The sequence below is a fragment of the Eschscholzia californica genome, unplaced genomic scaffold (assembly GCF_041429995.1).
Source record: "Eschscholzia californica isolate CP2 unplaced genomic scaffold, dmEscCali1.0.p SCAF_4, whole genome shotgun sequence".
Lineage (NCBI taxonomy): Eukaryota > Viridiplantae > Streptophyta > Magnoliopsida > Ranunculales > Papaveraceae > Eschscholzia > Eschscholzia californica.
In genome coordinates, this window is record NW_028238461.1 from 18,018,068 (window position 1) to 18,029,688 (window position 11,621).

The following is an 11,621-nucleotide window of genomic DNA, read 5'->3' on the forward strand; positions in this document are numbered from 1 at the left end:
CAAACTAGGAATTACCTTTAACGACTTTGGACATTGCTACAAAATCATCCTTTCAAATTTTAAAATTTGATGGAATGACAGTTAGAGAAACTTAAAAAGACATTCTAATTTTAAAATTTAATGAAATGACAGTTAGAGAAACTCAAGAAGACACTCTAATTAAAGTGACCATATAGTAAATGCTCTCGTATCATCATGGAACATCTAATATAGTGTTCTATTAGAGAAGAACTTTTAAACAAGAAACTCTTAAAATTTTACATAACACTAAATTCTTAAAATCTTAAATAACACTAAATTTTAGAAATTTGGTATCCCAATCGAGATGTTTTTAGAGCTTATATTTTGTACCTACTATGTCACCATTTAAAAAAGGGTTTTACTTTTTTTTTTGTTGAAAGCAAATGCATAAATTTAAGAGTATGTTACAATATCCAAAATAAAAAAAAACATAAAGGTACACAAAGTGCAACAACATAAAACCGAAATGAGGACTTGAACAAAATAGCTTCGTTTAGTGGTGCTTCCTTCATTCTGTAGCTTATAAGCCCTACAGCTCTTCAAGAGGATGATATGACAATTGGTCTTGAGAGTCTTTCCAATTAATTGAAAGATGAAGCTAGTACATGTTCTTCTGGTTGGTTGAATCATGAAACTTTTACCTAACTTCCTGTAACATTGAAGATGGATTAAACAAGCACCTACAGTTTCAAGAGGAAACAACGGTGACTGCAAGATGGAATCAAAAGTTGATTCCGAGGTATCCCGCCAGTATTCTCTATGTACAGAGACCATATCCGCTTGAGTTCTACCCAGTAGAATCAGGTCAGACGATCGATCGCAAATGAATTGCGACTAAGGGTGGAAGTGAAAATGTTACTGAACTTTGATAGAAAGTTAAATCAATTTGATAACCAGATTCAAAGGTAATCAACAAAAAGTGATCTGGAAGAAAAACAATAACAACTGCACGGCAAAGTTGGAGAATTACAATCGAAATATAGTATCATCCGGGGTCGAATGGAAAGTTGAGGTGTATTTTATTTGTTATTCGGCTGATCCAGAGGCCAAAGTGGCCAGCTACTGTTCGACTACTGTTCCTAAACTGATTACAGTTAATGATGGATGAAACTAACATTGAAACCCGATCAAACGATTGCAAGTAGATCGACGATATGCTAACATTATGTAACGAGGATTAGTGTTGAGAACGAAGTAAGCATAAAGGTTCAACATGACCGGACGACCGACTGAATTGAAATCAGATACTAGGATATACTTCTAAGTGATGAACACTTAACTAACATGTATTGTGATGATAGGCAATATAATCAGATTCAAAAGATGAATCTAAATTGAAGCTCTAAGTGATGAAAAATTCACCTATTTAGATTCAAAGGATGGAAAAAATGGAAGTATTAAGCCAGAAGAAGAAGATCTATTTCACCTATTTATATAAAGGGTAGCACCAGATAAAAGCTTAAGAGTTCAGAGCAAGCAGATAAAATCAAGAGATAAGAGAGAAAGAAGCTTCCCTGAACTCCCTGGAAATTGATGAACCAAACAGATGAGAACTGCTGGAAACTCCCCGATGCTTCGTCAACCTTAGTAGTTGATCAGAGTCTCCATGCTTTGCTCCAAATGGTTTCTTTGTTATGTGCAAGGAAGTGAAATCTAATTTCTAAGTTTTCTTCGTTGATTGGTTGTGTTGTCGTGACAATGATCCGTTTTGTGGTTGGTTATTTGGGGGAGATGATGGAGTGTATTAGTGAGATTTTACAAGGACTATGTAGCAGGGAGAGTAAATCTACTAATTTCAGTGAGATTCGTGTCAAGATACAGTGGTTGAAAATGGTGATTTGGATCATCTAGTGGGGTTGGGGTTGCGATGAAAAAAAGTGGGAAAACCAGGGGGGTTTTCACTTTTCTCCAAAAAATCGCTCAACCAATTCTTATAACTAATTGTTGTATCTTGTTGAGTTGCAGGTCAAAAAAAAAGGGTTTTACTTATCAAGTGAAAAAGTAAACAGCCTAATTAGTGACCCACTTATAAGTGGGACTTCAGTTACGTATAGAAATCAAACACTCCTGAAAGAGCCAAAATATCATCAAACTTTTATTCAAATCTAAACTCAAAATCAAGAAATAATATTAAAGTCGATTATACATCTCAGCGCCAACCTGCAGCTAATGGAATAACTCCTACCTCCTAATGGAGAAAAGCTTCAGAGAAAGAGAAAGAGTGTATGTGGTGTGCCTGTGTGTTTATGAAATAGAAAGTAAATAAATAACAATAATACGTCAATACGCAGATAAAACTTCAAAATACTACTCAACTGAAATGCTACTAATAAATATAATAGGTTTGTTTTCTTCATCTCCCTAAGCCTTGGTGGTGGTGCCGTTGGCGACGGTGGTAGATGGGTTGAGCTCATCCCAAGCTTCGATCCAGGTGACCATGGCATCAGCAAGCTTGACGAAGTAATCATCAACCTTTGCGAGCTTTTCCTTAACCTGCTTTGAGAGCTCAATATAGCATTGTTGTACAGTAGTGCACTCCTTTGGGATTTTAACTGCCTGGAAGAAGGGAATGATCTCTTCTTGCCAGTAGATACCCTTGTATTCTTTCTTCAAGTTAACAAATGGGTTGCTTGCCTTGCTGTGCCAGATGTATGGAAGACCTGTCTTCACTCCCCATCCCATGTGGTCACATATCACCTATATAAAGAAACATTACTTAGATACCTTGGAACTCACTTTCCTTTTTTACATTTATTGCGTCAGGACTTTATGCACCATTGACCTTTTTTCAACTGGTTTTAGAAGCTGTATCTCCCGAGACGGCCAAGTAGTTGGGATCAGCCAATCCACCCAAGTTTCTCAGCAATTGGATCAGGATAGCCCGTGTTGAACACTTGAGTTAGGTGTTGAGTTTGAAACTCTGCCGTGCCGAAATGAGTCTGAAATTTTGCCGAGTTACACGGCTCAGATCAGTGAGAACTGGGAATCGATTTGGGCCAATTCCCAGCTGAACCACACCGGCACACCCTCAACTACTTGGTGAGATTGTGATCTGGACAATCGAGAGATATTCATAGCATTCTAACCTAACTAGTTAAGCTTTGAAAAATGTGGATCTCTCAGCAAGTTTGGTGGAAGACCATCAGACTTCGAAAGTTGAATTAAACTTAGAAAGTCAAACAAAGTATATAAGTCATAAAACTAAAGGAGGTTAAGGAAAGGCCTATTACCTTGATACACCATCCAGCCCACATATCGTCGTATCGCCCAATTGGCTGACCATCGCCCATGAGACCAAAGTACATAGCAGGTCCAATCAACTCACGGTCGAATCCAAGATTCATACCACACATTGGGAACAAAGTCCCCTTAGGGATTGTTTGAACTGCATCAACATACCTAAGAAGACATAACAAAGATTAATAACAGTCGAAAATAAACATTGCATTTGAATTTCGGTCACTCAGATTGACAATGCCTTACCTCGTGTTCCTCTCACGGGGCTTGACAAGCTGGGTGGGGGCATCATAGTCAGGAATGTTGAGCCACAGACCGTGAGAAACAGCTGTAGGTACACCCTCACGGAGACTAAAAGGGTACCCACGGACGAAATCTGCACCTTCTCTGTATGGATCATAGAGGGTGTTAAAGAAAAAGGGAGTTGATGGTGACAAAAGGTTCTTGATGTGTTGTTCGAGCGCATTGATATCTTTACCAGATGGATCCTTGGCAACCTAAGGCAAAACAAAAATCCCCAAGTTTAAATACAAAAATAACTCCATCACTATCAAAGCTCAATTCAAGATTTGACCGTACTAATGGATCCCCAAAGAAAACAAAGCTCGGAACTATCGAAGATCTTATAATCTGTATAGTAAGATATGACTAGAGATCCAGATCCAATTGCTAGAAGCAATGAGTGATGGATTTTTTTCTCAACTCAGATCTGATACCAGACTGGAAGTCTAAGATGACCTTAATCAGATTTCAGTTTGTTTATTTTTAATCTGACTCATGCATCCAAATTCTCATCTAGAATAAGATTAAAAGTCAGAGATCATATGTAATCCAAACAGAATTTCAGAATGCATAATTCAGATCCAAACTTACAAATTCTAGATCTAAAACAAAAATACCCCACATGCAAATTGCAGTTTCACTAGATGAACATAAACCCTAATAAAAAATTAATTCTTTCTGGAATGATAAAGATTTAAAAACCCAAGAAGAAAAACACCAATTTTCCCACAAAAGAAGGAAAATTACATCATATAAGAAGAAACAATAATCAATATGGATCAAACCCAATTACAAATCTAACAAAATTTCATTGTAAAACAGGTCAATCAGATCAAAACCCACAGAAAAAACATAAGCAAGATAAGATCAAAGGGTAGTTGAAAAGATGAACTTACAAAGCAATCATCATCAATGGTATAGATATACTTCTTCTTAGAAACCATATAACCAAAGCATCTGCAAGCAGAATCCTTGAAAGAAATGCAAGAAGCTTTAGGACCCAAAATCCTGTTAATATCATTACGATTATAAAGTTCATAATCAAACCCTTCAGGGACTTTAATAGTCTTAGATGGATCACCATCTTGAACAATAATCAAATGGTATTGTTCAAAGAAAGGTCTCCACATCTCAAGAAAATCAAGGTTTCTAATTGTGGGTATGACGATATCAAGTTCATCTTTCAAAAGAGGTGTGGGTTTGATGGACGATGAACCCGCCATTGTTAGAGAAGGAAGGAAAACAGAGGAGATGCAGAGAGAAAGAGAATGACCTAGGTTTAAGTGTTGCGAGTTGTATATAAATCTTTTTTTCTGAGGTGTTTGACACGTGCGAAACTAAGTATCTTCACACGCGTAAAGAGTCTTAACTAAATACGTGGGTATGAAAAATAAAGGACTCGTTCAAAAATTCAAAAGTCGCCGGTGTCTTCGGGTTTTGTCGTTCCGGGTAAATAGAGTCATGAATTTTGGGAACATTGTCTGACCCTACACATGTCCTCCAATTCGTATACTATTAATTGTTGACTTTGTTTTGAGAGTCCTTGTTTGGTGAGAAAGAATTATTGGTAGGGGTGTGTGTGCACAATTGAACCAAGGGTGGCTCTATAGGCTCCTCTTCTTTTTGCTCGGTCTCTCTTTCTCTTCGCGCACCACAAATTGGACTCGTCTAAGGGTATTCAGACTAGGCCTAATTGGGGTTGAATAACATAGATTAGGTCAGTCTTAGTGTCCTCGGACATACCCAATTCCGACTGCTCTGTCTTAAGTCCACAACGATTGAAACAGAGGGATGAACTAAGAGCAAAAAAATGAGGCAACTTTAGAGGCATTATCTTATGTAAAATGCCTTTCAAGTCTGGATGGTAGGATCCTCGAGGATCCTTTTCCTTTTCAAAGCTTGGGTGTGGTCTGTAATACTTGACCATGATCATACTTGATATTTGTTTTGGAGTCAATTACATTGCTCAGTTCATGGCTGCCCCAAGAACATCTCAACTCCAAAAGGCTAAACGCATTCTGAGATATCTCAATGGCAACTTAGGGTTTGTTATTTCCATTTTTTTCAAGTGATATCTCTTCCTTATATGTGTTTTAGTGATTCTGATTGGGTTGGGTGTCTTGATTCGAAAATATCAACTAGTGGATTTGGGGGTGTTTCTCGACTCCACATTGGTTGCTTGGACATTAAAGAAACAACCTATTGTTGCTAGATGCCTAGGTCTAGCATAGAAGTTGAATATAAATCGATGGTTGTTGCTACTTTAGAGATGCTATGGATTTCATATGTGCTTGAAGAATTGGGGTTTCCATTGACTCTTCCTCTGCACCTGAAGTGTGATAATATGGGTGCCAAACATTTGGCTCTCAATCTTGTCTTCCATGCTCATACCAAGCATGTGGAGATTGACTATCACTTTGTGTGAGAATTGTTTTCTACTGGAATTTTGATTGTTGATTTTATTCATACGTCTTCTAAGTGTGGTCAAAGTCTGTTAAGACTTTTGAAATTTCCCAAATCTTAAGAGACCTTCCCACGGTTTCTCTCCTTTACTCTCTCTATAGAATGTAACTCTATAAACAGAGAAGATTTGATCCATGAGAAAATATTATCTCTCAATTCGTGTGAAAACCTATCTCTTTAAGATTTCTCACAAATATAAAATAAACTTCGGTTTTCTTTCTTCTAAATCTATTTTTTTTATGTGTTATAATTTTTGTAGCTTGATGGTGAGGAGAATCATTAGGTAAAACATATGGACAAGATCATCTTTGAAGCATCATCAGTCTTGTTTTCTAGGTAATTGATCTTTATGAACTTTGTAGTCGTTTAGTTTCTCTTGTTCAATTATCGAGCTTATACATTATAGTATGGTATATCCCGTGCCCTAGGGCATGGACACTTGTATCAATCAAATGTTACGAAATTTATTGTTATATTTTGTTGAGAGAGAGAGATTTTTATTAGATATTATTTTTTTGTTTTTTTCTCTTAAATTAGTTATTGAGAGAGAGAGAGAGATTTTATTTTTATTTTTTTTTAACCCTTGAATTTTTTTTCTTAAATTAGTTATTTTATTTTTAAGAAGGAAAGGATTATTGTTTTTTAAATAGGTAACTTTATATCTACAAAGGACTATATTTTAAATTTTGAAAAGGGCTTCAAGACAATATTGTTTGTCCCAGTCATCAATTAAATTTGACGACTTTCAATATTTATTATTTCTATATAGTGGATACCATAATTTTTTGGTATTCTACTTATTATTTATTTTCTTTTATTTCATTTTCTTAAATTAGTTATTTTATAAGAGATATTTCATTTTCGTTTTTTAACCCTTGCAATATCTTTTCTTTCATTTTTTTCTCAAATTAGATATTTTATTTCTAAGAAAGATTTTTTAAATAGGTTATTTTATTTCTACGAAGGACTATATCTTAAATTTTGGGAAGGGCTTCTAAACAATATCTCTTATTAAATAAGGATGTTTGTCCCAGTCATCATTTTCCCTTCTGTTTTATTATATAGATTTATTGAAGTATTCTATATTTAGGTTGTTATGGACTTCTGGTAAAAAATGTGATAAACCTTCTCTGATTTTATTTCATACGTAAATTTTTTATACTATAATATCTTTGATTTTGTATCCAAATTGTACCATCTAGGAGTGAACTTATGTGGGGTTGGACTTCATAAAATGGAAGTTTCCCATAACTTTCCTTCACATAATAGGTTTTTAACTTGGAATTGCATGCATTTCAACCCAAACAATTATATGTGGATTCCACGAAACCAAGAGTAAGGGATTAAGAATAGAGACCGGCAACAGTCACAGACAAGGAAATTAATTAGAAAAAGTGAGGTAGAATTCTTTTTTTATTGACTCGAATTTAGATGGTTAATTTTTATCTTACTCATTCGGTTGACTAATTCGTATTAATTTTGAATTTATCTGACTTAGACGGTTCAGATTCATCTGAAATCAAACAAATCAATTTGATGTCACAAAATATGGTGAAAATAAATCCAATCTTAAATTTTTTTTTTTTTTTAGTTGAAAGAACCCCAACCTTAGTTGTTGATTAAAGAAATAAATGGAAGGTCGTGCCAAAGTTGAACAGAGTGCATAGAAAGTGGTATTCCCATGTAAGTTGACATGATCTGTATATGTAAAAGAGAAGAATAATACAACTTGGAGAATATTTTAGTGTTCAAAATAACGTGTTTGACAGCTCAATCTTGGATCTTGGTCTTAAGAAAAATCTATTCTCAAACTATATCTTCCAAAGTGCAGCTTCCTTAGTTTTAAGGTGAGGTCGGTGAGTAGTATAAACAAAATTTAGTTCAACAAAAAAAAAAACAGGTTTATGTTTTTTTTTTTCGTTAAAAAGACAACTTAACTTTTAAACAAGCTAGGCCCCAAATAAGTTTTAAAAATAGGTTTGAAGGACATTTTTACAGGCACTCACTTTTTAATAGTCCAAATTACCCTTTCTTCAATTACAAATACCTAGGAACCCAATTACTAAAATAAATCAAGTTGTTTTTTCTTAAGGACAAATCGAGCTAGTGGAATTGTGGCGGCCGAGTTGAATTTCTAGGGTTTGAATCGATTTTTGCTATAAGATAGGTTGATGTTTCTAGGTTTTGGTGATTGAATCTATTTGCTTGTTGCTTGAAGATGATTTCAAGGGTTTTGGTTAAGTTTTTTGTGAAGAATTTTAGAGAGAGAAAGTTACAATTTCCAATTTTTGAATCTTTAGAGCTGAAGTAATTTTTTTGCTATGTTAGTTATGATGTTTTGTTAGTTTTGATGTTTATGTTCAAACTTATTTGTTGAATTTCTATGGAAGTTGTGGAAGTATAGTTGATGCAAGGAATGTGTTCGATAAAATGCTTGAAAGAGATGTTGCTTAAAATGCAAGGTGTTTGCAAGGCTCTGCAAGGTGTTTGCAAGGCTCTGCAAGACAGTGCAAGGTGTTTGCAAGGCTCTGCAAGGTGTTTGTAAAAGTCATGCAAGGTGTTTGAAAGGCGCTACAAGGTGTTTGCAAGGCTATGCAAGGTGTTTGCAAGACTTTGCAAGGCAGTGCAAGGTGTCTGCAAGGCTTTGCAAGGCAGTTCAAGGCTCTGTAAGGTGTTTGCAAAGTTATGCAAGGTGTTTGCAAAAGTCATGCAAGGTGTTCGCAAGGCTCTGCAAAGTGTTTGCAAGACTCCGCAAGGTGTTTGCAAGGCTATCCAAGGTGTCTGTAAAAACCATGCAAGGTGTTTGCAAGGCTCTGCAAGGTGTTTGCAAGCTTTCCAAGGCTCTGCAAGATTATGCAAGGTGTTTGCAAAAGTCACGCTATGTGTTCTGAAGGCTCTGCAAAGTGTTCGCAACGCTCTGCAAGGCAGTGCAAGGTGTTTGTAAGGTTATCCAAGGCGTTTGTAAGGTTATCCAAGGCGTTTGCAAGGCTCTGCAAGATTATGCAAGGTGTTTGCAAAAGTCACGCTATGTGTTCTGAAGGCTCTGCAAAGTGTTCGCAACGCTCTGCAAGGCAGTGCAAGGTGTTTGTAAGGTTATCCAAGGCGTTTGTAAGGTTATCCAAGGCGTTTGCAAGGCTCTGCAAGGTGTTTGCAAGGCTTTGCAAGGCAGTGCAAAGTGTTTGCAAGGTATTTTCTTAGACTAGGGTTAGGTTGGTCTTTTCACTTAAATAGAAAATTACATAATTGCCACCAGGGAGGTGAAGCCTAAAAAACTTTGATGAATCCTTTTTAACTAAAGTCATAATTTCTTAGGGAGTTTTGGCCAAATTCCCAAAAAAAAAAAAAAAAAAAAAAGAGTAGTATAAACAAAATGTTTAAAAATTCCTTTTTATAATGTTTAATTTTCTCCTTTCACACACCAAAATAATTGCAGCATAATGAAACGAATTAAAATTTAGGAAAAAATCACAAGAACGTTGAGACTGTAGGGAAGTAAATCTAGTCTTTTCATTACTGTGATGTCCTAAGTCTTATCAGTTGTCGATATTGTCCCCGCTTGGTGGTGGCTAAAGTGAGGACAATATCGTTGTGGGTGGTCCACGATATCGCTGTGTACTCTGATGATAAGACGAATCTTGTGTCGTCGCCCATGTGGAGGCCTTTTGAGTGGGCTCGTGGAGTCTTCACCAAGAACAAAATCCCGCACCTGTGTGAGGTGTCTAAAGCGTGACAATATCGACAACTGCTAAGGCTTGGGACGACACGAGTGGTATCAGAGCCAAGGACGACTATTCTTGAGGGTGGGGGGATTGTGATAGTCCCACATCGCTCACGAGAGTGTTCGGAGCCTTGCTATAGGTGTACGCTCAAGCTTGGTAAGTATCGAGGCCTTCTAGTAGGCTCGTGAAGCCTTCATCGAGAAAAAACCTCGTATCTGTGTGAGGTGTCTAAAGCGAAGATAATATCGACAACTGCTAGGACTTGGGGCGCCACAGTTACCCACCGAAAAAATAATATAATTTTATCTCCAAAACCACCTACCAAATAAATCAATTTGCGGCTCAGAAGTGGGTCTAGTGCAGGATGTTATTTAGACCTTTTATACGTAAAAGCAAAAAATAAAAATATTACTCCCTCCGTCCCATTTTGTTTGGGTGTTATTCTTTTTAAGGAAGTCCCAAAATGTTTGTCCACTTACTTTAAATAAGACTCATTTATTATTAGCTTTAGTGAGGTTTCCCAATCTACCCTTACTTTTAATACTAATAAAAAATTTCTATTGGTTCTACATTAGTTCCAATGTAGTTTTCAATGTAGTACTCTAAAGTAAACATGGCTAATTCAGGAAAATACATTTAATTGGGAAGCAATAAATGACAATCCTTAATAAGTTGGATCTCCCAAAAGGTTAAACAAAATGAGACGGAGGGAGTAGGTAATAATTACATGAATGTTGTCATTAGAGAAAAAAAATCAATATGAAAGAATAAAAACGAAAGAGTTCCAATTTCTTGAGAAGTTATGATTGTCAACATGAGGAATCTCTAAAAAAATCATATTACATCAAGAGAAACAAGAAATCTGTATTACAAAACATAAAGGTTGTGACTAAGACAAATAAATGTTCCTGGGTGTCGAGTTGGTCGTTGACTTGGACGACCACTTGGACTTCTGACATGTACTATGATCTGTCCATTGAAAGGCATTCAAATTTTAATACTACTCTTTGATTCATCTCAAACAATTCTCTCTCCATCTCCCATTAACTTATTTTTACAAATGGATGAGAAATAAAGAGGATATAAAACAGAAAGGTTGTGACTAGGACAAAAAAAAATGTTCTTGGATGTTGAGTTTGACGTTGACTTTGACAACCACTTAGACTTATGACATGTACTATGACCTGTCCTTCGAAATGCATTCAAATTCATCTCAAAGAACTCTCTCTCCATCTCTTCTTCTCTTCACCCCGTTAAGTTATCTTCACAAATGGATGAGAAATAAAGAGGAAGAAAATTTCGGAAAGGTATGTCCTCCTCTTTCCCATTGATTGAGTCTTCTTCATTTCGAAACGATATGTCTCCCAACAATTTCTATTTTTCTCCTCCTCTATGGGGTTCCATTCAGATTAGTGTGAGATCTAGCAAACCGTCAATTTGAAGGTCGTTATTTATTTTGCCATGACAAAACATAATTTGTTTGGACATTACTTATTTTTCCATAGTAAAACATATATTACTCTCGTCATGAAACGATGTTAAAAACAAAATTTGATGAGAGAGAACAAGAAAAATATATCAAAAATGTACTTCTTTTGTATTTTGGAAACTAGAAATCGCGTCGAACAAACTTATATGTCCATTGATAATCCATTAAAAATAAGGATAAAGATGCTAATGAAGATAATGACGTTTCAGAAATAAAAAAGCAAGATGAAAAATAAGCATCAAGGATGAAGCTCGTTCCTATGGAGATGATTAGGGCCGGCCCAAGCACATTTGGGGCCCAAAGCCAAGTCAAGAATAGGGGCCCCTAATGTGCAAGTGAAAAGTCAACAAAAAAAACTTAAAAATTGCATTAAGGAGGACTTGAACTGATGACCTACACTACTTATTCCA

General features: G+C 36.0%; 1 protein-coding gene and 1 long non-coding RNA gene across 2 annotated transcripts; one reads left to right on the plus strand and one right to left on the minus strand.

Moving 5' to 3' along the window:
* Positions 1-2,094: 2,094 nt before the first annotated feature.
* On the minus strand, positions 2,095-5,029 carry LOC147543355 (putative UDP-arabinopyranose mutase 2). The gene is made up of 4 exons (XM_086634022.1): positions 4,437-5,029; positions 3,505-3,755; positions 3,252-3,420; positions 2,095-2,718 (listed from the first exon to the last, which is right to left on the minus strand). Exons 1-4 carry the CDS (start codon positions 4,761-4,763, stop codon positions 2,383-2,385), a joined length of 1,083 nt encoding a protein of 360 aa, XP_086490148.1. The 5' UTR covers positions 4,764-5,029; the 3' UTR covers positions 2,095-2,382.
* A 56-nt stretch (positions 5,030-5,085) lies between these two features.
* On the plus strand, positions 5,086-6,478 carry LOC147543356 (uncharacterized). The gene is made up of 2 exons (XR_015223322.1): positions 5,086-5,584; positions 6,263-6,478. It is a non-coding gene; the product is annotated as an uncharacterized LOC147543356 (long non-coding RNA).
* Positions 6,479-11,621: the final 5,143 nt, after the last annotated feature.

Bases quoted from the DNA above. Each gene is read 5' to 3' on its own strand.
- LOC147543355 (XM_086634022.1), bottom strand. From the start codon at position 4,763: ATGGCGGGTTCATCGTCCATCAAACCCACACCTCTTTTGAAAGATGAA. The intron at 3,756-4,436 runs GTAAGTTCATCT...GTTTTGCCTTAG, and splicing joins CCATTGATGATGATTGCTTT to GTTGCCAAGGATCCATCTGG. The intron at 2,719-3,251 runs GTAATAGGCCTT...TTCTTTATATAG, and splicing joins GGGCTGGATGGTGTATCAAG to GTGATATGTGACCACATGGG.